The sequence below is a fragment of the Oncorhynchus clarkii genome, chromosome 13 (assembly GCF_045791955.1).
Source record: "Oncorhynchus clarkii lewisi isolate Uvic-CL-2024 chromosome 13, UVic_Ocla_1.0, whole genome shotgun sequence".
Taxonomy (NCBI): domain Eukaryota; kingdom Metazoa; phylum Chordata; class Actinopteri; order Salmoniformes; family Salmonidae; genus Oncorhynchus; species Oncorhynchus clarkii.
This window is the reverse complement of record NC_092159.1, coordinates 42,077,485-42,104,229: the sequence shown is the minus strand read 5'-3', so window position 1 is coordinate 42,104,229 and position 26,745 is coordinate 42,077,485. Positions and strand designations below refer to the sequence as shown.

The 26,745-nt window shown below is 41.2% G+C and overlaps 1 protein-coding gene across 1 annotated transcript; it reads left to right on the top strand.

Annotated features, from left to right (window-relative positions):
* Nucleotides 1-24,333, top strand: LOC139423953 (shisa family member 9b). Its single transcript, XM_071175612.1, has 4 exons — nucleotides 1-650; nucleotides 2,046-2,161; nucleotides 17,739-17,897; nucleotides 23,915-24,333. The coding sequence occupies exons 1-4, from the start codon at nucleotides 130-132 to the stop codon at nucleotides 24,331-24,333; spliced, it is 1,215 nt and encodes a 404-aa protein (XP_071031713.1). The 5' UTR covers nucleotides 1-129.
* The last annotated feature ends 2,412 nt before the right edge of the window (nucleotides 24,334-26,745 follow it).

Sequence of the window (26,745 nt, the reverse complement as noted above, 5' to 3'; positions counted from 1 at the left end):
GTAATCATGATAATCATCGCGGATGGCTGTGTTTCATGTTCTTGGATTATGCGTACAAGCTTGTTATGATACCTGGTCATCGCCTTTCCTTCGTCTACAGTGGAGAAGAAAAGTAACAAAGGGACGCACATGATGAGAAGCGCGGGGTTGTTGCTTGGCTACTTTTTGGTGAAAGTTCTTGTATGCGACGCGGAGGGGGAGCCAGGGCAGAAGCTGGACGGCTTTATTATGGTACCAACGGGTACCAACGAGTCAAAATTGAACAGAGAGAATAGCGTTTCGGAGAGTCCGCATACAGAGGACAGGTGCCGGGGTTATTACGATGTGATGGGCCAGTGGGATCCGCCGTTTGTGTGCCAGACGGGCAGTTACCTGTACTGCTGCGGGACCTGTGGCTTCAGATTCTGCTGTGAGTTTACAAGCTCGCGGCTGGACCAGACCACCTGCAAAAACTATGACACGCCGCCGTGGATGATGACAGGCAGACCCCCGCCTAAGAAAAAAGACCCCACTCACGACCCCACAAAGGATAAGACAAACTTAATTGTGTATATAATATGTGGAGTTGTTGCCATAATGGCCCTTGTTGGGATTTTCACAAAACTTGGACTTGAAAAGGCGCACCGTCCACACAGAGAAAACATGTCAAGGTGTGTGTACAGTAAACAACATCAGCAGTCCCTGTGCGCAATGCAGTAACAACTTTGGATAGCCTAAATTAATGCAGGAATTTAACTTTTATTTGGGTGTCAGAAGTTTCCTTAAATATTTCGATGCATTAAATATTCTGTTTTGTTAAACTAGGTGATAACCCACTGGACACAGAAGTCCGTTCAATTTCTAGTTTCTATTTACATTTGGTTGAAATCAACAACAAAAATCAACAAAACATTTCAGTTAAAAGTTGGGTGAAATAAATACGAAATGTCCTTACCTTGATGACCTTTTTCAAATTCAGTTAGTTTTCCCATATCACATATATTTGTTGGTTGAAATCAAATCAAATTAGATTTTATTGGTCACATACACATGGAAACAACATTGATTCATGATCCAACCAATTTTTGACCAGTGGGAAGTGTTAAAATATAGAATAAATATACATGCTCAGTCAGTTCTACTGACCACAATTTGATTGGCAATCATAGGCAATACCTATGCAGCCTACTATATTTTATTTGTGAGTGACTGTGAATACCTGTCCAATTGCGCTGATGTCTTGAGCCATGCTCACTACGTCCTGGTAAAACCAGATGTGTTGTAGGTAGTAGTGTGAGTAGTGTGTGATGAGCCATGCTCACTATGTCCTGGTAAAACCAGATGTGTTGTAGGTAATAGTGTGTGATGAGCCATGCTCTCATCTCCCTTGATGTCATCTACCAACACGGTGCCATTAAAATACACTTTTTTACTCCATTACACCTGCGATTGTTTTTAAATATCTCACTGCCCTAGATTTCATCATTTTAATTAGATTTGTTGTTCTTTTTAAAGGGAAAGCATACTTAAGGTTCACTTCCCCAAAAAACTGGTTGATTCAATGTTGTTTCCATGTCATTTCAACAGAAAGATTCAATGTGATGACTTTAATTTCACGTTGAACTCACGTTAGTTGACAACTCAACCAAAAGTAAATCAAAACTAGACGATGAACTGACGTCTGTGCTCAGTGGGTTTCCTTTGTCTCAACATGCCTTGTGATCCCTATTGTGATTTGTCATAATTCTCAACTATATTATCAATGCACAAAGGAAGGTGATCCCACTAACCCAATATAGCATAAATGGTATTGTGCATATCAAATGAAAACCCTTAGAGCATATGATAATTTGTTATTCGTAGTTCATCTACAAGCATGAGAATAATTGATTTGATTTAATCTACATTATTCAAACATTAAGACCTGTAAGGATTTCCGATAAATATTGAGGTTTACAGCGTTTGAGCTACTGTAATTTTGCTCGATTTCATAGCCATTTTGATTTCTTTGCCACGTTTTATTATTGAGTGAACCAGCTGATTGAGGTGTTTGTGTTTTTTGTCAGGGCTCTAGCCCAGGTGATGCGCCAGCCTGGTCCAGGAGAACACTCAGAAGACATTGGAGTGCATGGACAGCACTATGACAACATGCAAGCCAACAGGGTACCTGCGAACAGTCTCCGTAAGTAGGCCTCTCCCATCCAATGTCTCATTTCATAGAGAGTAGCCACTACAACAATAGTTTGACACACATTGGAAAGTACAACCAGTGGTAAGATGCATAGTGTATTATGTGAAGCTCTGCAATGCATTGGGTATGGTCATGATTGAGATACAGAGATGGTATAAACAGGATGCCATCTGCAGATGCCTGAGGGTCTGACTGCTGTGATCGGACCAATCATGCACAATCTTTACCTCTGTACACACACACACACACACACACACACACACACACACACACACACACACACACACACACACACACACACACAATGTTTCTAAACAGCCACTAGCAGTAAACCTTATCACGCAAGAGAACGTTGACATTTTCATTTTCATCAATTCTATGCTGGAGTCCTATTGAAGTGCCCAACAGTCTCCGATTGGTCTTTGTGGTTGTAGTGAGGCAGCTGTGAAATTCAAAAGGCTTTCTTCACCACCACCCTTTGCCTTCCTGGCTCGCCTGATTTAGCTGCTCCAGATACGAGAGTTGTGAAAGAAGTCCATTTTGGAGAGTCCTGTGAGCTGCTGAAGCAATTACTCACAGCCTCAGTAATCATTTAACACACTGGGATAATTATCATCATCAACCGCCGCTGACTAACAGTAGTATAAGTCTTGCGCTGCTCTCCATCTCTTACAACTGGCTCTTTCTTTCTCATCCCTCTCTTTTTAGTCTCTCCCAAACAGGCCGGCACACATCTATACACAGACCCGCAAGAATTCGCTCGCTCGCTCACTCACTCACTCACTCACTCACTCACTCACTCACTCACTCGCTCACTCACTCACTCGCTCGCTCACTCACTCACTCACTCACTCACTCACTCACTCACTCACTCACTCACTCACTCACTCGCTCACTCACGTGGATGATGCAGGATGTATTATTTTATTATGGATTGCATGTCTCAGACTGCCGGTTGCAATCACACAAGCTAGGCTTTAGCCACTAATGGCAATGGACAGACTTTTCCCCATTTGCTTGTTTGGAAGTGATTGTAACGCATGCCGTCTGTTATTGGAGAGAGGTAAAATGACATGTTTACTTATGGCAGTGCATTTTTCCTGCTGAAAAGGAGTGTCAATGTTTGACATGAAAAACAAGCTGTTTGTTTGTGTGAGACGGACAAATCCAACTTGGAGAGAATAATAATGGGAATACTAGTTTTATGTTGACGGCATAAGCAAATGGCAACAGTGTGTTTTTTTCTGCTTTTTGTCAAAAACTGAAGTGGATGTGGCAGCTCTGGGTCAAGAGCCTTCACTTTGATTCTTGAGTGTAGCTTCCACCGATAATTGAAGCTTGTAGCTTGTATTCGCGTGAAGATCTGGCATATTTCTCTCCCATCCCTTGGGTAGGAATTACCAAAGGGATTGGAGACCCAGTTCTGCCATCAGGTGGGCTGCATGGACACACATTGGCATTGTCTCTCCTCACTGTAAAGGGAAGGATCCATACGTTTTCACACAATAGCACTGTGGATTGGAGAGGGTAGATGAGTGGAGAGGTGGGTTCTGGGTAATCTCTTCCTTTGTCAGTGGCCCTCCCACCTCCTCCAAGCACAACACTATCTCTCTTAGTCCGTCACATCAAGTTGACGCAACAAGGACCTCTTCAATCTCCACTGTGTCGGCACACAAAAGGGATGTGTCATTTAGTGTGACAGAGCTTTTCAGGTGTCCTTAGAAGGCCAGGGATTGGGTGAAAGCAGTGTGTGATTCCACTAGAATTCAACACGCTGTTTTTTATTGGTTTGGTATAATGTGGGCGTTATAGAATCAGAAGGAGCAGTTTGTCACTATTAAGGTGTGTGCTGTATTGGAATAGAGGTAGTGTTGTTTAGTTATGCTAACTGAAACCCTTATTCAATAAAGTGGGATGACAGCACAGGTTTCTTTGAGCAGGTATTCACACTCGTTCCCACACTGACTGTTCTCTTGTAAAAAGTCACACAGGCAGAGCAGTGTCTTGCTGTTTCATGAGAAGACGTGATGGGTTATTGTATCAGTGTGAATAGCCTCACCCAGTGAGCTCCCTGTTGAAGATGTGGAGAGGCGCAGGGAGGTGTGCGAGAGGAGACACCCAGGTGTTGTGCTGTTAAAGAGCTGACTCCATCTCCATGCAGGCTGAGCGGTAATAACCCAGAGAGTGGGGTGTGTGACTGTGCAGGGAGCAGGGCCATTTCATAGAGCACTGGGACTAAAAAAAACTTTACATTACTGAGGTTCTCCAGTCTGAAATGCCATTAAAGTGCTTAAAGCCGCGAGTGCTGAGACTGACTGGCAGGCACATATGCTCAATCAGCAACACAGTGTGTGATTGTTTTGAATTAGGTAACCCACTGGGTACAGCTTAGTAGACAGACATCAAGACAGGAAATTGACAGGGCTTTTTATGGTAGCATGGTACCTCAGCCAGAATAGTAAGAAACCTCAAACACTAGACTAGAGAGCATAATCAGGGTTGCTATAGTGGTGTAAACAAATTAAAAAAAATAATCAGAACAAGGAAAATAGTTTAATTCAAATTGATTTTCAAATTTGCCTAATACGGCATCAATAGAATCGGAATGGAATGAAACCCTTTAGGCTGAGGCGCCTGAAGAGTGTTATTCTGGTGAATGAATCTCATTATCACACATGTAAAGCAAGCACAGCACAGCTAGCAGAAGCTGTCACTTAGACAGGCTATTCCACTAGATGGGAATTATGCAGGGTCTCTAATCTAGTGAGGCTGATGTCCATGTATGTGACACCCCATGGCATACATTGACTGCCAAAGAAGACTGTCTGTGTGTGAACTGTGTCTTGTGAGAGAGTAGCACTCTGAAGAGGTGGCAGCACAAGTAATTAGGTTAATGTGAGGCTGCATGTGTTTGAGTAACATCTCCTCCTGGGTTTTCAATCTGATGTTATATTACACTGAACACTTGCTGCATTGAGGATTCAATTGAAAGAGCTTACTTGTGTCAACATCAAGGTATCTATTAAAAATAATGTGTTTTTTCTGGATGTTTTTATCTGCATATTGTGCTTTTTTTGTAATTGCAACCAACATAGCAAAAACAGGTTGATTCAACGTTGTTTCCAAGTCATTTCAACCCCAAAACTCAAATGTGATGACATTGAATCAGCGTGGAAAACTGATTGGATTTGCAAAAAGTCATCAACGTAAGTCATCAACGTAAGGGAATTTAGTCTTTTTTTTCAATGAACTTTGAACCTAAATCCAATGACAGGATGACATGTTTGGTTTATTTCACATGTAATTCAAGTTAGTCGATAACTCAACCAAATGTAAATCAAAATCAGACGTTGCACTGATGTCTGTGCCCAGTGGGAAAGCTTTCTCCCATTGCAATGGCCGTAGACCCAATACATTCAGTACTCAGTACATTCAAGTAATGAGGCCTTTGTTTCAAAGACCAATTTTGAAACGTTCATTAACCCTCGTCAGACCTTTTAATTGATTATGAAAGAACTGTGTTATGATTAGACCATGGCTATGATTTTTTTTTAAGCGCTTTGACATTCACAATACAAAGTCCCCTCTTTTATACAAGAAGAGTCAGTGGTTTCCAGTGCTTCAGATCATACATGCTATACAGAGCCTTCAGAAACCCCATAATGACAAACTGAAAACATGTTTTTAGACATTTTTGCAAATGTTTGTAAAATGAAATACAGAAATATCTCATTTACATAGGTATTCACACCCCTGAGACAATACATTTTAGAATGACCTTTGGCAGCGATTACAGCTGTCAGTCTTTCTGGGTAAGTCTCTAAGAACTTTGCACACCAGGATTGTACAATATTGTACAATATTTGCATTATTCTTTTTAAAATTCTTCAAGCTCTGTCGAGTTGGTTGTTGAACATGGCTAGACTGAAATGTTCAAGTCTTGCCATAGATTTTCAAGCCGATTAAAGTCAAAACTGTAACTAGGCGCCTCAGGAACATTCAATGTCATATTGGTAAGTAACTCCAGTGTATATTTGGCCTTGTGTTTTAGGTTATTGTCCTGCTGTGTCTTTTGGAAAGTAGACTGAACCAGGTTTTCCTCTAGGACTTTGCCTGTGCTTAGTTCTATTCCATGTATTTATTTTTATCCCCAAAAACTCCCTTGTCTTTACCAATTACAAGCATACTCATAACATAATGCAGCCTCCACCATGCTTGAAAATATGAAGAGTGGTAATTCAGTGATGTGTTGGATTTGCCCCAAGCATAACGCTTTGTATTCAGGACATAAAGTACATTTCATAGTGAAATCCCTGAATGGTTTCTTTCCTCTTCGTCAACTGAGTTAGGAAGGACACCTGTATTTGTGTAGTGACTGGGTACATTGATACACCATACAAAGTGTAATTAATATATCAAATAAAATATTAATTTAATCCATTTTAAATTCCGGCTGTAACACAACAAAATGTGGAAAAAGTCAAGGGGTGTGAACGCTTCCTGAAGACACTGTATATGGCTCAGGTGGTTTCCATTCTGATTCCCTTATGTCACATGATGGAACTAATACATATGGTGCCAATATGCATGACATCTCCATGGAAACGAAGGTATGACGACCAAGTGGCCTGTCCATGGATTTTTGCTGTTGTAGATAAAATAGACAGGAGCAGAAAAAAGTGATTGTTGTTGAATTACACTAATTTAAGAGGCAGAATACATTATATCTGACTGAATTAATTTCCCCACAGTGGCAAAAGGACCTGATTATACACTTGCAGTCTGCTGTTACACTGTCAACTCCTATAGGATTGTGCATGCCTGTATCCTTGGCCATCTCACACAATTGTGCCGACACAGATTTTTTTCTGCCCCTTTCAACTTCAGACTGAACTGATAAAAAATACTTTAATCTAGGGAAATTCCCCTGAGGAAAACTATACATATAGACATTTGAGGCACCCTTAAATATCATAATAATCATGCTTTGAGGGAAATACTAATAATGAATGAACATTCCTAATAGGCAGCTTAGTTCTTTGTTTTCATCACATCAACTGTAGAATAAGCATTTTCTTTGGTTAATGCTGCCACTTTCTCCTCTTACATCGAAACCCACCAAAGTAGAGTACGGAAATGTGTGGACAAGGTAGTATCTTTCAGAAAACGTCTGCCTGGTTGTCACAGGCATATAGTACCCTGAACATCAAGCCTACTGTACCTCAAGGTATGCCTACGAGATGAGTTTTCTCCTTCAGCTGAAATGATTATTATTCACTTTAATGAATTCAGGCGTTCTTGGTGCTGCCATGACAGGCGAATAATTAATCATTCTTTAAACAGAGACCCCTTTTTTTCTTCCGTGCCCCCTCCTGGAATAATGATCCATTCATTACCAGCCAGCTGACATGTTGACAGGTAGGTGGTGGAAATCAGGGGCTCAGGAGCAGCTAGCGATGGGATGGGAGCTTCAGCGCTGTGTCCTATGGCTGCCTCACTGATGGGTCATAGTACAGCTATTAGTAAGCTACATTTAAACCTGCAGCAAAATGTGATCTGAAAAAGATTAACATGAATCCCTCCCTATGCAGTACATTAAAACAACACACCATGTTCAACAATGTATTTTAAAAGTAAGCTGTAGGTTTATCATATACCGGACTGCCGATCAGACCCCCAAAAACCAATACCCTCATGTATGACCAATGACAAGGATTTATTTTAGGACTGCCTAATGGCATTTTTGAGTAGTTCAATAACATGGGGGTTACTGCAGATACCTTAGATCACTTGTTCTGAATATCCTCACACTGCTCAGGATACTCTGCCTCCCTGCTGGCTGGTGATTGGGAAATGACACAGAGGGCCTGTTGGGTGTTCTATCACATCCAATGTAATGTAATATTAATGTCCACTGAGAATGGTCACAGCTTCAAAGGGGGCTTTCTTCACTTACTCTTTAAAGAGGGTTTTTTGGTCATCTTTTCTTTGTTGGCTAGTGTTGGCAAGCCCCTCTTAAGTGGTAAGTGTTTAAGTTTACTCCCAGCTAAATGATGAATATCATAGTATCCACAATCTACAATACCATAGGAAACACATCCCTCTGAAAAATATATTGCTGTTTTTGACCATACAATGCTTGTCATAGTGGTTGTGAAAATTACTGTTCTACCATTACTCTTTTGTAATTATTACTAGGTCAGCAAAGACAGAGGTAGTTCATGTCAACAGACGACCAGACGTTTCTTGGAACAAATGGATGCTTTGGGGGAAAGAAATGGTCATTGTCAGAAGAGAAACCCAAACAATCACAATCATGCATCTTACAACCTCAAAACCACCAGACGTTATTAGTCCAGGAGACCCTGAGTTCAGGAGCAGCATAGTAATACCCAGTCAACCTTCAGTCATAGTAGTACAGTAGCATTACATCTCTACTGGGTCTGGTAGTTCTCTCTTTGTAGATAATGCCTCAGTTGTACAACAACATACCTCCCATGTTATTTCCATTTTCATGGCAGGTTGGCATCTGGTTGCAACTAAATGGGTTGTGCTCTGTTTTCGCCCACAGGAAAATCTATCACCGTCACTGTCGTTTTGATGTATTTGAGGACATCAAGGTGTGGCTTTCATATACGCGCGCGCGCGCACACACACACACACACACACACACACACACACACACACACACACACACACACACACACACACACACACACACACACACACACACACACACACAGAGACTATATTGTTACGAGATAAACAAAGACACAAGTAATTTTGTGAACTGGAGAAGAGAGGTAAATAATTGCACCGGCAGGAACAGCAGCACTAGCTATGTGACTGAGCCCTCTTCAGTTGGTTGGTAAGCGTTCAGGAGATGAATCCCCTTGTTCGGCTGCAGTAGTATGTGAGATTCAGGAAGACAGGGCAGCACAGATGGATTTGTAACATTAGATCAACTAGCTACAACGGACAGATATTACAATAGAACAACTAAGCCTGTTAGCATACAAAGTGTCCTTTCTCCCAATCAACAGAAAAAGCCTTCAGAAACACATGACAAAATCCTGTACCCTGTATACAGAATATAGTCTGCTATATCCCTGAGATTATAGCCTTGAGAATACATTGTCGGGAGACAACGCTTTGTGCTTCCTTCCCATATGTGTTGAGGACTGCTGTTGTTTTGACTGCACAACAGCTCCACTAAAATGGTTATTTTCTCCCTGGCGTTTTGCTTCTGTCTCTTTGACTAACTTCTGGGCAGGGGATAGAGTGGTGTGTCTATGGGGCACAGTCCTGCGCCTGTTCCCCTCCTCGTCCCCTAGCCATGTCTGGCACTGTCAAGTGTACCCATGCCTGGGCTGCCTCCCTAGGATGGATACTGCCTCTATGGCAGGGGTTGTGGGTGCCTGGTTGGCAATGAGTGAAATGGTCCAGAGGGAGTTCTCACATGTGTCAGCGTCACAGATCCTCTCAGACAGACAGGGCTTTGTTCTAGTTCCCTCTCCTCTAGTTGCCTCTCCTCTGGGTGGGTGGCTGGCTGGCTGGCGGCTAGGCTACACTCCACTTCTGTCCTGTGTGCTGCTGGGGCCATCTTGGCCACACGCACTGTCCTGTCCCTCTCCTCTAGGCCTGCTTGTGTGAGCAAGGGGCACCTGTGGCCACTTGGCCTCTTTTCTCTCTAGGCAGCCAGCCGAAGAGAAGAAAGTTCTCCCTTGCTGCCAACACACACGGCCGGACGGTCTGGCAGGCCCTTTCCCCACAAGACAGTGTCACAGGAAACTGTATTTAAATGGATTACTACTACCTACAATGAATGGAAAACGGTTACAAATCAACACCTTTCTTTCCAGTTACATGCCTGTTTTTTAACAGGGCATTTTGTATCTCTTTCTTTTTATATCTGCATTGTTGAATGGTTTTAGACAAAAGAATGCTGTGATCATTTTGAGACACTTCAGTTAAGCTTCCGCCTAAGGGCCAAACCTCCTTTAAAAATACTGGTGCTGCATACTAATACTGTACTTCTATATCTTTGTTGGTACCTGACATGAATGATAACACCTTGTCAAGCTCGCAGGCTGAGAAGAGAAGCTTGATACAACAAGGTTGAAAAGTGAGATGAGGGTTTACTCCCACTAATGGAATACAAATTAAGTTCTCTCTCGTCTAAATTAATGATTTAATGTACCATAAGTCGCACATGGCAATATGCAAGCACTTGGATGAGCAGATAGTGATTAGCTTTTGCATTGCATATTATTTATTGTGTAGAAGTCACATTTGTGTCTGTACTATAGACGAATGAAACACACACTTCCATGCACAGACAACTTTGACCCAGCTGGTGGCATGGAGAGTACCATTATCACAAATAGTGCACACAAACCCACCATCATGTAGGGTTTTAAGTAGTTCACCCAGACCACAGCACACACATCTTAATGCACAAAATAGTGAATATGTTGTATCTATATTTAATGTACCTTTTGCAAATCGTTATTCTGTGCTTGTATTTTTTACCTAACTGTTTACTGAATTATCCATTCATAAAGCACATACAATGGTGTCACTGTAATGAACAAGTTTGACAAAATAACTGTGTTGTCCATCCAATATACTCTTAGCATAGGGGAACGTCAATTTCATTCAGTAATACAACAAGACAAAGCGCATACATTAGATTTACTTAGTGCCTGAATATAAGTTCATTAAATGTTCATTTCATGCAGGCTTTTTGTGAGCGCAGCAGAGCCTGTTCTCCCTCAGCAGATAAATAATGGGAGTATGAACTGTTGCTCATGTGGGTGTTGCCAACTGGTTAATGTATGAACTATGGAGACAGGCCATTGTAAGTTGTAGATTCCATTACTTAGTTGGCGTAGTCAAACTTGCCTCTGGAGAGAAGCCTGTTCACCTAGTTTGCCAATCAAGCCATAAACATCAACATTTACAAAGTGAAGTGTTGCCCTCAATAACACTCCCCAGTCTGGAAGCGTCGGCTACATTTCAGAGGTGAGCTGATGAATGCGTATGAATTTAAGGTAATGGAAGCAGGTAGAGCACAGAGAAGGAGTGAACAATGCTCCGAGAGAGGAGAAGAGAGGAGGCGGTATTGATTCTTCTGCTGCTTTACCTCACAGTGAGCTCCACCTGTCAGATTGGATTACACAGACAATGGCTTTCCTCAGTCTGTAGGAATTCAGATACTGTTTTTATGCCATCATCTGCACCCAGATCGGTTATGTTCCATCCCTGCATATGCCTATTTTATGTAAATTACAACTGAGGAAATTCAACCTATAAAATGACCTGTCAAGTCATATTTTACCCTGGTGAGTCAAAGGTTTTTCTCATCAATCTTCAAGGCCTGGCTATTAATCGCTCAGCTTGTCCAACCTTTATGAGTATAAAGAAGAAAAGCCAGGGGCTAGACACACATTTACATGGAATATAGACTTCTTCCATCAGGGCAAATAAGAGTGACTGACTGACTTTCTTCTTGCGCACTGTCTAATACCCTGTAAATCCGTCTAGCAGAGGTAGGTTTCAGCGAGAGGCTCAATGTTAAATGTCACACTGACTATTCTAGACAAATTCATTTGTGAAAATCAACATCAAATACTGACAAACTGTGCAAAGGCATTGAAATCACATTCCTTGCAGTAGGTATATTGGAAGTATTCATATTATTTTCTATTTTCTATATTTATTTTCTGTTCAATTGCAACAAAGCAATGCCAAATCATCTGATGAAACTACAAGTGTGCATCAAATATGATGAAGTATTGCTAATAAATTATACAGTACATGTTATTGGAGGTCTTAGGACTAATCCTTCTGCAGACTTTCACTCCCCAATTGGAAATAACCTGTGAATGAGAGTGCCCTTCCCATTGTAGCATCCCAAAATAAACTCTTGCATTTTTTATGAGTTCTTGGAAGGTATCTGTGTCTGTAGTGTTGATTCACTTACTCCTGCAACAACCTTTGAGTCTTTAACCTTACAAAAGTTTTCACAAATGGACCACTTTTTTACCAGTGGCAGACAGATGGAAAGTGAATTGAAGTGGGACTCCAGTAATTTAGAAGAAATGGTGTGTAAAAGAGGACAAATGTCTGGCAGATTAAATGGGATTTTATCCATTGTACACAGACAATGGAGGGACGGATGTATTCCTCCTTAAACTAGCAGCTCAATGCCAAAGTAACAGCTTGTACTTCAGATTTCCACATTTCCAGAGGTGGGGTAATTTCAGAGAACAATGATTCTTGAAAACCACTCATTGTTTTCACCTAGTCACAGAGCCATACCTGACCCGCTATTAGCAGGTGTAGTGAAAGAGCTGTAAAGTTTCCCTGTATGTATTTTAATGAGACAACACAGATAATTTCATGCTCCTTTACAAAGTAATTAGCACAGCACGGAAACATCTATTTGACCGGTGGGAAATGAGCTTCTAATTAGCCTATTTCACTATTATTATATTTTTTATTATCATGGAGAGGCTGCACCATGGCATAGTGGACTCTAAAAGTTGATACTTGTTAAAAAAGTAATAATGTTAAACTTGTACCATCTCTTATTTTTCAGTGGCAGAGGAGAGTACATTAGTCCCTTTGAAGTGGTGCTGACAGTTGTTTCATGTTTGGTTCACGCCTCCTGTCCCTGACCTTATCCTCCCACTTTTTAACTCTTGCTACACTATCCTCTTTCATATTAATTGGACTCGCTAAGGAAAATAAACACCTTCCCTATTCTTCATTCAAAAGCCTTTTCTCCTCTCTTTAAAGTACATTGTAGTTCTGTGCAATGGTCTCTTCCTCTTTAAACCCTTGTCTTTTCCCACAGAAAACACTGGAATGTTTCAACAATCATCATTCATTCATGCTGGGGTCCCTCCAGACCTCTGTTGAAAGCTCTACTCCCCTGTTGTTCCGAACCATCTCCTATTGGAGCGTATCTATTGGGACCACTGTGCAGCCGGGGAAATATGTTTCCAGGAGGCAGTGCAGTATTTCATAAGAATTTCCAACGTTGCTGATTATCATAGTCAGTAGCCCTCATGGAACCTTTAGTTACAAATCTGGTTGGGCAAGTTGCTAGGGTAGTTTCTTTTCCCGTTCTTCACATTTATTCCCCTGTGGATAAGCATGAAATAAACATAGAGGATCGATTTCATCATTTATTTTTATGAAAACAAAAGTTTATTTTGAACTGCAATTTTATTTTGCAGTTGATGCTGTTTTTTCTGGGGATACGTTGATTTCATGCCGTCCATTCCTACATTTTGGTTCTGAACTTCTGAAAGATCATGCAACTTTTCTTATCGTGAAACATATTTTTCTTTCCTTTCCAACCAAAATGGATTAATGCACCTGCTGTTGGCTACAGCACTCTTGGCCCGGCTGTCAGACTAGTCAGACTAGACATCTTTGCTTACATCGCTGCAGCCTTCAGCCTTTCGGACCTGTAGATCCAGCGATGATTGTGTTCATCATCTGTAGAAGAGAAACCTTCCAATGGCTGCTGCTGAGTCATGAGCCAGGAAGCATGCGTAACTAAAGCTGGCATATTCATTAAGTAACTGTCTGGGAAAAATAGACTAGAATCCAATCAAATCGCCTGCCAGCCGGGAAGACGAGGAGAACAAAAGCTCTGCTGACATTTCAGCGATAGCTGACATCTCTTCCCTGACGAATGGTCATTGCTACCAAGACCCGGTTTCAAATCAGAACATCTATTTCAGTCCACTTGGCATCAGTCTTTTCCCAGACAGAACCATTTTTGCCTAGATTTGATTTGATCCATTTCTTTCACGGCTCATTGTCCGCTGTCCAAAGCTGATGATAGTGTTGAGCTAAATGTGTAAATGCAAATGTATTTAGTATATTAGTTGTGGAGCTAATTAGAATGGAATATTGTGCACTAGTTGCAGCACTGGCAAACAGGGTTCCCCGTCCACTGACCTCCTTATCGACTAACTAACATGAAACCGAGCAAAAGAGGCTCTTTGCTTTTCACACTGTGGTGTGTGTGCCTGATTAGATGTTGCATGGCAACAATAAAATGAGGTATTATAATGCAACAGATCTTCCAGGTAAGACATTTTTATTTGATTTAACCTGTATTTTATCATCACAATCATTACAAACATTGATGTTGACTACTCAGCGATCGTCATGTGTGTATTCTCCCCTCATACCATCAGTGCAGCAGAGAGATGCATGTGTACAGTAGCATACAGTTCAATCAAGATGTAAATCCTATAATGCGAACTGCTTGGTAAGATTTGGGGCATAAGTAATGGGGATTGTATGTCCTTTTCACCTTATTATCCTCCCTTTGGCAATCTACCGAAGTGTAAACTTGCCAGAGAAATCTGCTCTCAGAACATGTTGACCTGTTGACTTGCAAACGAGTCGTTAAGTTGTTAATTGGCCTCAGTGTGCCTCCGCAAATATGCCATTCATCACGGCCAGTTATTATGTATAACATACAAGTTGACAGCCTGTTTTGATCATCATGATTGGGGAAGCAAAGGAGGGTGGTCACACTGCAGAAATGATTGAATTCTGGCCATAATTATTGTTAAGTATGATATGTGATACTACTATACAGCATTTATCATAGGTATGTATGTATGTTGTTATTGTGGAACCTAGAGCATTGATACTAATTGAGTACTGCGCCTGCGCATGAACACACTGTGCTCGAACTTGAGTTTGAACGAGAAAGTCATGTCAACGTTATCTCTGTTTCGAGTATAATTTATTACGGTTTGTGTCGTAGTAAGAACACAACAACTATATATCAAAAAAGCATTCACACTGGAGTAAATGTTGCCAGTTCCTCTACTACTGAACGTTCATATCTGTGAGATGAGTAATGAACTGGAGGTTGTCATCTCTATTTTCTAAAGCAGACGTTTATAGTTCGTCATTTATCTCAGTCTCAAAAGGTACAGCCAAGGTAACTCCTTTTCATGTACTCTTTTTAATGAATACTTGTTCACTATAAATAATATCTGAATGACCTGTCTTTTTATTTCATCATAATAATAATAAACAGTTACTTAATATTGTTTGTATATTACTGTTACGAATCCCTTTTGGCCCGACAGTCTAGGGGAGATGGTAACGAGACCCGTAACATATCTCATGCAAATTATAATAGTGAAAAAGTAAAAGTGAGAACGAAATAACCACAGACAACTAAATTACCGTCAAACACTCATGGTTTATTTGAAAACACACGGTAATGGGGGGAGCAGGAAAAGGAGCTGAGCTGGACCCAAGGAAATAAATAATAAGTATTCAAAAACACCCCTAAGCTAGACTAGCCTACTTCACCAACAGCTAACTAACCAAAAATACAGTGGGTGGTCCGCCCAGTTCTAACTAGTGTTTTTATACAAAGTATTCCTACAGGTAATGTATGCCCATGTATGTCTTGGTTCCCCCTTTTCCCACCATCAAACACCATAACAAAAACAATCATCACAGGTGGGGGACAAGGTGATATGGAGGTGCTAAAAACAAACAAGAACGCTACCGAGAGATTGTATGACATAGAGAGATTGACAGAGAGATTGAGCTCTAGAGGAAACATGGGACAGGGTTTTTAAACCAAGGGAAAGGGAATGTGATAGGGTAATGGCAATAGGAGGTGTGTCTTCTGATTGATGATTGATTGGTGACTGATTGGGGAGTGATGATTGCCACCTGTGAGGAGAGGAGAGAAAAGAACATAGGATACACACACACACACACAGGATACCTAAGAATAACACACACAGGGCCCATAAGAAGTCAGATCATTATTTTCCATTTTTCTAGGTGTTATTTACAATTTGTTGTAGCCTTCAAATGAATCCAGAACTTCAAGCAGTGCTGGACCATTCTATTTTACTTGTTGAATGTGTGGTCATACATAGGAAGCTGTTGTTACTAACAGCATGCCATATGTTAAATCCGCTCGCTGCTCAACAGATTGCTTGTACTTTGAAAACTCATTAGTGTTCTCAACATGCCCAAGCAGCAGTTTATGGGCACTTACAATGTCTACTACAATGACTCTACTCTCTCAAGGTCCTGGTATTGTTCCTCACAGTGGGCTGTGGACATCAGTCATGGAAGAGAGTTATGTTTACATGTGCAACATGAATACGGATACAACTGAATGGATGTACAGTATTACCTTGACTAATCAGTAACTGCTACAGCCAAACTGGGGGAATGCATTTGATGGAACTCTGCTATTACACACAATATCAATATTGAGCTATTAGTTAACTTTACGTTATTGATATTCCACTGTAGATAGCTACTGTAGTATTCCTGGAGTTATTAAGGTTCACCGTCCCCCAAACTGACACCTGGGCGTGGGTGTAGTCTGCTGTCTCCTGATCTCCTTTGGGTCCTGCGGGGCCAGTTGAAAATGATGCCCACAACATCTGGTTGCTCTGCCATGCCAGCAGGCAGGGGGCCAGTCAATTTGCCATGGTTCCATGCACTCCTCAATTAAGCAGATGTCTGCATGCTGGATGCTGTATTAGTACCATTTTATAAAGAGCAGTCATCACACTCTCTCTCTCCAGCTGAGTCCCCAGGGAAGGCCAACCAGCACGGGGGTGCAATGTTACCAAGGATCTGAAGCAATTACCTCTGTCCATTCTTATCCATCCGTCAAATTGATTTCTATCAGGCCTATTGAGAGACAGCTGGGGGCTGAGCTACGCTGCTGTTGGTTTTGGCTGAGACTTGGTTGGAGGAAACCAAAGCAATTCGATTGGGAGAGGATTAGCACAGTGAGCTGGCTAGAGGGCCATCTAGCTCGGAGCGATGGACAGTTAATTATTTGTATCCCGGGGCTAACATGAAGAGAATATAACAATTGTGTTGGCAGGTCAATGAGATAGACCCCACGTAGGCAGCTTACACTATCAGGTCTCGACTTCCACAGCTTTCTTGGGAGACACCAGCTCTTACATCTCACCACTGACAGGAAGGAAGAATCACTGATTTCAAAAATTCTGCTGATAGCCCTTTCATACAGCCAAATTAGCTAGTGGCCTCATGGGTGGAATGTTATTAATATTTTTCATAATTTCTAAATCTATAAACATTTTTTTTTTTTTTAAGTAACCGAAAATCTGGTGTTTCTATGTCAATGATCTTATGTGATGTATATAAAGTGTAATATTGGGATGCCAACTCAAAATGTAATACATTTCAACTATATCTGACATGGTGTTTTATTTTTTTAAGCCCATAGCCATATGAGTGAGGTTTCAAAGTAGATATGTTTAAGACTACCAAGAAACACTGTGTGACCCTGTTTTTAGCCCACTGCAGTAAAAGGTAAAGAATATTGCCTCACTTAAGTGGGAAAACAATACAACAGTGCACAATCAAATTTGCTAACTACATTGTAGCATTTATATGGGCCCATAATCTCAATCACTCAGATGGAACATCAATATTTAATGACATTTTTTACTTTTTCTGCCAGACTGACATCTCTCTCTCTGCCATCTTTCTCTTTCTCTCCCTACAGAGGCTAACCAGATGAACAGTGTGGGTCCAGGATCATCACTAATGCCAGGCTTAGGGTCTCCTCCCCACCCCTACCCTTCCCTGGGACAGATCCCTAGCCCCTATGAGCAACAGCAACCTGGGAAAGAGCTCAATAAGTACGCCTCCCTCAAGGCTGTCGGTAAGAGACACAGTTATTGCTCATTCTAAGATCTGCGGATATGGGAATACAGGAATAAGCGCTGAGCTGCTTCTCTGATTAACTTCACAATCAAAATAGCTAATCAGATTTCATCAGCTAATCAAAAGGGGTAATATAGAATTTAATCATCATTTCAAATCTAATTAAATGCATATATTTCACAGTACAATATAAGAACCTGTGAAACCTTTGGAGACACCTACTGATTTAAGGGATTTCCTTTTTTTTTAAACTATTTTCTATATTGTAGAATAATAGTGAAGACATCAAAACTAGGAAGTAACACATGGAATCATGTAGTAATCAAAAAAGTTTTAAACAAATCAAAATATATTTTATATTTGAGATTCTTCAAACCCTTTGCCTTGATGACATTTTTTCACACTCTTGGCATTCTCTCAACCAGCTTCATGAGGTAGTCACCTGGAATGCATTTCAATTAACAGGTGTGCCTTGTTAAAAGTTAATTTGTGGAATTTCTTTCCTTAATGCGTTTGAGCCAATTAGTTGTGTTGTGACAAGGTAGGGGTGGTATACAGATGATAGCCCTATTTGGTAAAATACCATATGGCAAGAACAGCTCAAGTAAGCAAAGTGAAACGACAGTCCATCATTACAATTTAAAACATGAAGGTAAGTCAATCCGGAAAATTTCAAGTACTTTGAAAGTTTCTTCAAGTGCAGTCGCAAAAACCATCAAGTGCTATGATGAAACTGGCTCTCATGTGGACCGCCACAGGAAAGGAAGACCCAGGGTTACCTCTGCTGCAGAGCATTAGTTTATTAGACTTAACTGCACCTCAGATTGCAGCCCAAATAAATGCTTCACAGAGTTCAAGTAACAGACATGTCTCAACATCAACTGTTCAGAGGAGACTGCGTGAATCAGGCCTTCATGGTCAAATTGCTGCAAAGAAACCACTACTAAAGGACACCAATAATAAGAAGAGACTTGCTTGGGCCAAGAAACACAAGCAATGAACATTAGACCAGTGGAAATCTGTCCTTTGGTCTGATGAGTCCAAATGTGAGATTTTTGATTCCAACCGCCATGTATTTGTGATACGCAGAGTAGGTGATGATCTCCGCCTGTGTGGTTCCCACGGTGAAGCATGGAGGAGGAGAAGGAGGAGTGATGGTGTGGGGTGCTTTGCTGGTGACACTGTCTGTGATTTATTTAAAATTCAATGCACACTTAACCAGCATGGTGACCACAGAATGCAGCGATACGCCATCCCATCTGGTTTGCGCTTAGTGGGACTATCATTAGTTTTTCAACAGGACAATGACCCAAAACAGACCTCCAGGCTGTGTAAGGGCATCAGATGACCTGGCCTCCACAATCACCCGACCTCAACCCAATTTAGACGGTTTGGGATGACTTGGACCGCAGAGTGAAGGAAAAGCAGACAACAAGTGCTCAGCATATGTGGGAACTTCTTCAAGACTGTTGGAAAATAATTCCTCATTAAGCTGGTTGAGAGAATGCCAAGCGTGTGCAAAGCTGTCATCAAGACAAAGGGTGGCTGCTTTGAAGAATCTAAAATCTAAAATACATTTTGATTTGTTTAACACTTTTCAAATCAAATCTAATTAATTTTATTTGTCACATGCACCGAATACAACAGGTCTACACCTTAGAGTGAAATGCTTAAAAACAAACAAAATAGCATGGTTGGTTAAGAGCCAATAAAAAGGCAGCCATCCTCTCAGGCGCCATTCTTATTTTTTTGGTTACTACATGATTCATGTGTTATTTCATAGTTTTGATGTCTTCACTATTATTCTACAATGTAGAAAATAGTAAAAAAATTAAGAAACTTTTAACTGGTACTGCACATGCCATGCATACCTATAGTATGTGAGAAAGGGAAACCATTCCACTGAAATGGATGGGAATGGTACAGTATTTATTTGGCCATCTGTTAAATTGAAGGCATCTCTCTCATAAAAGAGGACGTGAGGATTATAAATATCAGCCGAGATCTCAAATGAGCATACGCCTCTGAAGTGTCGAACTTCCATGTAATCACACTCAAATGACATGATTAAATGTGGGCTAATTAACACAATGGAGATCTCAAATGATGAGCAAAAAAAAAAACAAGCAGCTAGTGTAGATATGTTCTGCTGCCTGCTGGAATTATCAGTTAGCCTGGTCTCTGTCTCCATCCTAGCATGCTGTATGGTTACTTACTGAGAGACACTGTTTATGTAACACTTTCCGTTTAAAGAAAAACCTCAAAGAAAGAGAGGCTCTCAACAAAAATATTTACACTGTGTAAACGGTTTATTTCAAATTAGACAGGATAACAGATGTGGAATTTTGCCTTTCAGAAAGGGAGGACAATAGCCTACCTTTTAGGAAAATTAATGTAAGTGATTTGTCTCTCAAATTTCACGTCTCAAGGCTTGTCCATTGTTTTGCCTTTGTTGCTCTTAGGCGGCAATGAAAACCGTAAAAAAAAAAAGAAGTTCTATATCACCTATAGTTTTGCTGCTGCAAATCATGAATGAGGAACCTTGTGAAATGTTGGACAGTCACTGTTACAGTACCAAAATCAACTAGTGAAGGTCTACATTGAGAGTCAGATCGTATTGACCACAGAACTGATATTAGGATCATGAAACCATGTCTCTTCAGTTATCCTTCAACATTATATTGGAAAATAGATTTTCTATAACATTTTGAGAGGGAAACTATAATAAATTAAACATCACAGCTTGACCCACCCCTTGCACCGGAGAAAAGCATTATTTACTGCAATGTGTCTTATGCCTCACCTCTCAATTCCCTGAGTGCTAAATCCAAGGTTTGGGAAATGATCAACCAAAATCTAGCAATCAATTATTCTCTCCCGCTGTCCCCCCAGTGATTTTTGTAAGGTCACAGAATTGGATTTCTCACAGACATTTACAATCTGAACTGGCTAACTTATAAAGGAGCGGGAGCCCCACCAGGGAGGTGTCTGAAGACATTTTGGATCTGCCTGCCGCTCTTCTGGCTGTAAACACTAGGCTAATTATTTCTCATGCCATTCTCCAAAAAAGCTGTAATTATAATTGAGATGAACATGACAATTCTGCAAGCAGCCTTCTCTTTGATGCATTCATTTAGGATACAAGTCTACATGAAGATCTCTGCAAGTTCAGTATTGTGTGTATGCCATTGACAGCGAATTAGATTGGGATTCTAATTTATGTATGGCTGTCGTGTGCCAGGGGATATTGTGGATTTCCTCGTCATGTAGTTATGTCAGAGACATTCCCTGTTATCTTTGCCTCTCCATTTGAAGCAAAATGCCACGGTGCTGAACTAATGCCTCTGAAATTTAGAAAAAGGGAATGATTAATTAGGCTCACAGGAAAGCAATGTCTAAGCATGTTGACTTTATCTCTAAGGTTTTCTTTTTACACTGATTGATGCTCAAACAGTCAGTCGTTTTCTCCGTAGACCAATAGGAGAAACAGGCGCGTGAGCTAGCAGAGCTGATAAACGCTCTGATTAATAAACCAGAGAGACAGGCATCAGAAACCAGATCTGCTTCTGATGGGGAATTAAAAGAAGTGATGAAGACATATTTGATAGTGTTATCACCCTAATTAAACAGGGGTTTCTTTATGGATTCGGCCCGATTCAACTAAAGGAACTTCAAAGCCCCTCGCCATAAATGGGGCTGGATGAGATGGCAGCTGTCAGAGTTGCAGAGGCTCAATCCCACAGAGGATGGTGTGGCGGCGGGCATGTGGAACATTCACCAGATTCTCTCTGTGACATCATAGACAATCAGATGAAACTTCTCTGACTGCTGCTAATCTAGTGTAGAGGCGTCAAGCTGCAGACGGATCATTAGGGGATACAAAGACTGTGGGGAAACATACACTACCGTTCAAAAGTTTGGGGTCACTTAGAAATGTCCCTGTTTTTGAAAGAAAAGCACATAATTTGTCATTAGGAAACCCTTTTGCAATTATGTTAGCACAGCTGAAAACTGTTGTCCTGATTAAAGAAGCAATAAAACTGGCCTTCTTTAGACTAGTTGAGTATATCTGGAGCATCAGCATTTGTGAGTTCGATTACAGGCTCAAAATGGCAGCATCATTAAATAGTACCCGCAAAACACCAGTCTCAACATCAACAGTGAGATGCTGAGATCTGAGATGCTGGCCTTCTAGGCAGAGTTGCAAAGAAAAAGCTATTACTACTATTACTACTACTATTACTGCTATTAGTACTATTTAATGAAGCTACCAGTTGAGGACTTGTGAGGCGTCTGTTTCTCAAACTAGACACTCTAATGTACTCCTCTTGCTCAGTTGTGCACCGGGGCCTCCCACTCCTCTTTCTATTCTGGTTAGAGACAGTTTGCGCTGTCCTGTGAAGGGAGTAGTACACAGCATTGTACGAGATCTTCAGTTTCTTGGCAATTTCTCGCATGGAATAGTCTTCATTTCTCAGAACAAGAATAAACTGACGAATTTCAGAAGAAAGCTCTCTGTTTCTGGCCATTTTGAGCCTAGTCAACTAGTCTAAAGAAGGCCAGTTTTATTGCTTCTTTAATCAGAACAACAGTTTTCAGCTGTGCTAACATAATTGCAAAAGGGTTTCCTAATGATCAATTAGCCTTTTTAAAGTAATAAACTTGGATTAGCAAACACAACGTGCCATTGGATCACAGGAGTGATGGTTGCTGACAATGGGCCTCTGTACTCCTATGTAGATATTCCATTAAAAATCTGCCGTTTCCAGCTACAATAGTCATTTACAACATTAGCAATGTCTACACTGTATTTCTGATCAATTTGATGTTATTTTAATGGACAGAAAGTGTGCTTTTCTTTCAAAAACAAGGAAATTTCTAAGTGACCCCAAACTTTTGAATGGTAGTGTATCTAATGAGAGCTGCCCGGTGACTAGGGGATGGGAGGGAGAACAGAGGAATGAGTGCCGGTGGGGAAACTTATTAAACTGTTTGGGTTGAGTCTATATGAACCAATGTGGTCCCCTCCCTGCTCTCTGATTCTCTGATGTGTATTAAGCTGTGGGCCATTGATGTGTACGCTATGAAAGCACATTGTGCAGAGGGAGCTCTGTACTGCTCCTCTCTTGTTTGAGACGAGTCTCACTCTAATATGGCGTTGTCCGATCCAGAACATTGAGGCTGAGGCCGTCTGCCTCTCCCTCCGCCCACCAGGGTATCATAACAGATTAAAGGTCACCGGCAGGACATTTAATTAGAAAGTCTGAAATGTCACACAGGGAAATAACTAACGCTGTAGAGTATGGCGTTGCTCCACAATTAGTGAGGGGATAATGTTTTCAGAACAGGTCTGCACCAGATTGGACATGTCAAATGACACCATGTAACAATGTCAGTGGCTGTTATGGGCAAATAATGTCCGATAGTTAAAGGATATATTAAATATACTATAGAAATCAAGTAAACATTCCAGAATGCTCAGGGACATATTCATTTGCATATTACAATACAACTGTGCACACAGCCAGCTTTGAAAAGAGCAAACTCCCCAGCCAGTCTGGAGGGGGTTGTTTACTATTAGCTAAAGCCTGCATGTTTCCAGATGATAATGGCATTGTTGGGAAAATCATTTACATTTATATTCAAATGGTATGATGATATACAGTCCATATCAACAACATTCAACACGGCTCAGGCAAAATGTACTATTCACCTCAGTATCCTTTAAAAAACCTTTAGCTACCATTTTCTCAACTGTTCCTCACCCCACATGACAATATGTAATCTATCCCAGTTTAGGATTATTATGGCATGTGCATAAATATAGATTTGGAAACAGTCCAAAATCCTCAAATACTTCAATATCTCAACTAATCTAAATAAATCTCACCAAAGCAAAGACCTGAATATTTGCTATTGTCTGTGCATGACATTAACAAAATGGCTGTCATTCCAATATTTTTTTCATTTATGTTTTTTTTTTGCTCTTGTGTATGTGTGTATGTCTGTTTCCAGCGGAGAAGGTTAATGACAACTTCTACACCAACCGGCGGCACATGGAAGAGATGGCAGCCAAGGGCAGTCTCCCTATGCACCCGATGCATCGCATAGAGCAGGAGCCCAGCAACCCCTACAGCCCTCCCTTACAGCCTTCCCTAAAGCAGAACGGACACAAGTCCAAAAGCACCAAGGGCCACAGCAGCCACAGCAGCAGCTCCCATACCCTGGCCTATGGCTCCAACACCATCGCCAACCCGGGGATGCAGAAGAACTGGGACGGCTCAGAGACGGTGGGCCGCCGGCAGAGCCACGGCACTAAGAAACACTGCACCATAGAGCAGGTGAACGAGATGCACAGCACCTCGCGCAGCCAGCATTACATGCCCCCGCAGCCCTACTTTGTCAGCAACAGCAAAACAGAAGTGACTGTCTGATCTGAGAGCCCACCCCACCACCATAACCACTATAACCCCAGCTGCAAGAAAGAGAGAGAGCGCAAGAGCGAGAGAGAGCGCAAGAGAGTTGGTCAGAAGGTTGCTGTAGAGGCTGAAGTAGAACAGCGGTCCTGGATTGAGAGCCCCTCTCTAGGGGTGCTGTGTGTCAACTAATGCGTGTGGCTGACTGTGCATGTGACAGGCATGTGTGGGACTCCTGCCAGTGGGGGGAGAGTGACCACAACAACATACTCCAAACCTCCAAGGTTTCGGTCATCACTGTATTGGTGATTATATTGCAACTAATACAAACAAATCATATACTGCAAGTCAGACTAATAACATCAGTGAGCAGAGCATAGTAATGATTGACCTCCGATGGACAGGTTAGCCAGGATGAGCCTGGAGCCATGCAGTGGTGGAAGAGACTGGAACTGGACAAAAGCCCAGTGGCAATAGACTTTTCCTATTGTCAGTATTAACTGAGATCTCAAAGGGCCTGAAAATGTGTATCATCTCATGTAGTTTCCATTGAATCCGCCGCGGATAAGCCAGTAGGTTTAGATCTAGACGCAGTGGAGCAGAGGAGTGGAGCAGCCGATAGTAAAGGGATACATTGTTCTCCTCAACATTGATTGACATTTCCTCAGATGTTGTGTAGTGTATATACTGTGGGGGGGACTTGTTGGTAATGCTCATGCTCGGGAACCTCGGGCTCATGATTACATCTATCGGGAAACAGTGACAATTTCAGATATGGACTGTATATTCTCCTTCAGAAACTACAGGGCATGAGGTGGATGAGACTGCACCAAACCAGTTCTGTAGCCACAACGTTATACACACCCTACTCTGCTCTCTCTGGTGTTAGGGCTGTGCCTTTCTCTGAGAAAACTATGAAATACTGTTCAAATCAAAGAGCTCGTCTTATAAACCATTGTCTAAGGTGTGGAATTTACATAAATGTCTTCATCTTGCAAACAGGTCCACAACTGTTACATCTATCATTTCACATTCTTTATTTTTGTTTCCATTCGACAATGCATTGTGTGTGTGTGTGTGTGTGTGTCTTTACCTTGGTACCTTAGAACAATGATAGAGAAAACACAGAAGGAATTGTGTCCTTTCCATACATGTAACGTCACTGCCAATACATTTGTGAATATATTGCCCATATATTTATGATAACTCCCAAATTGATTATCATGGGATTAATGTTGTGCAGTGGTGCCTGTTTCTCACCCACCTCCATCAATACTACCAAATCTTTACATGGCCTAGAGCCAGGCCCCCCATCTCAGACTGTTGTGGCAGTAGACAACTACTGAGGGCTCCTTTACGGCTACCCAGAGAGATGTTAAAGGGTAGTAGATATTCCTGAAACAGCCATAAAAAGGTACAGCCTGGGTAAATAGAGTGGATGGATTTCATTTAGTATGAGATCAAGCCCTGAATTAAGACAGAGAAGGTCCTCTGAAATCACCATGAGTTGATGTCATTGCATGCACAAAACAAACTAGCTTTCTGTAAAAGAGAAATTGCAATACGTTATGTACTAATAATTGTTTTTAAAAAATGGTTTCCCTATTTTTCTTATTATTATTTTTAAAAAGAAAATCTACAGTTTCATCAACTTTATAAGATATACACATAAAAATAAAATGTGTTCATTTTGAATATCTGGAGTAGCCTACTAAAACACCTGAGAGTACACATGTACAAACACACAGGTCAAGATGTGCCTGTCTTTTCCATTGGGCTAGTTGTGCGTCATCAGATGAAAAATAGTACATTTTTCTCCCAACACTCCATTCTTGGGAGCCCACACGAGCGGCACAGTGCATTAGCATGCCATACTTACCAAAAAAAGTGTTTTAAATAAAGGGCTTCTGATGCAATTTGCCATGTGTTGCGTTTGTCACTGCCCACTGATTCAAGAGCAGCCCACACTTTGTCCGCATGTCTTAATCATGCCTCTCAACTTTCCATGGCTTTCAACTGTCCATTAGTCTGTCTGCCAGTGACAAAGTGGCTCTAATGGCTGGAGGAGTGACAGCCAGCAGCTTGTCGTTCATTCTCTTACTCACCACATGAGATCTGGTAAGAATAGCCGTGAGTCACATTCCCTACTTTTAGAACTTTGGAAAGCATTAGAGGTGGACAAAAAGTATTTTTATTTTGTGGTTGGTACAGTACGAAAAACTAGACTAAGGGAACAATCCTCAATACTGATTTGCTAAGGCCTACTATACAATACGTGCTTGTATTTTTAACCACATTTGAACCAGATACTGTATGTATTGTATAGTCCAGGCACACAACTATATGTTTTGAGTGTGTTATCACATTGTCAGTGAAACGTAATGCACCAATACTGTAGATTGCTGCAATATGCTAACAACCAACCACCAT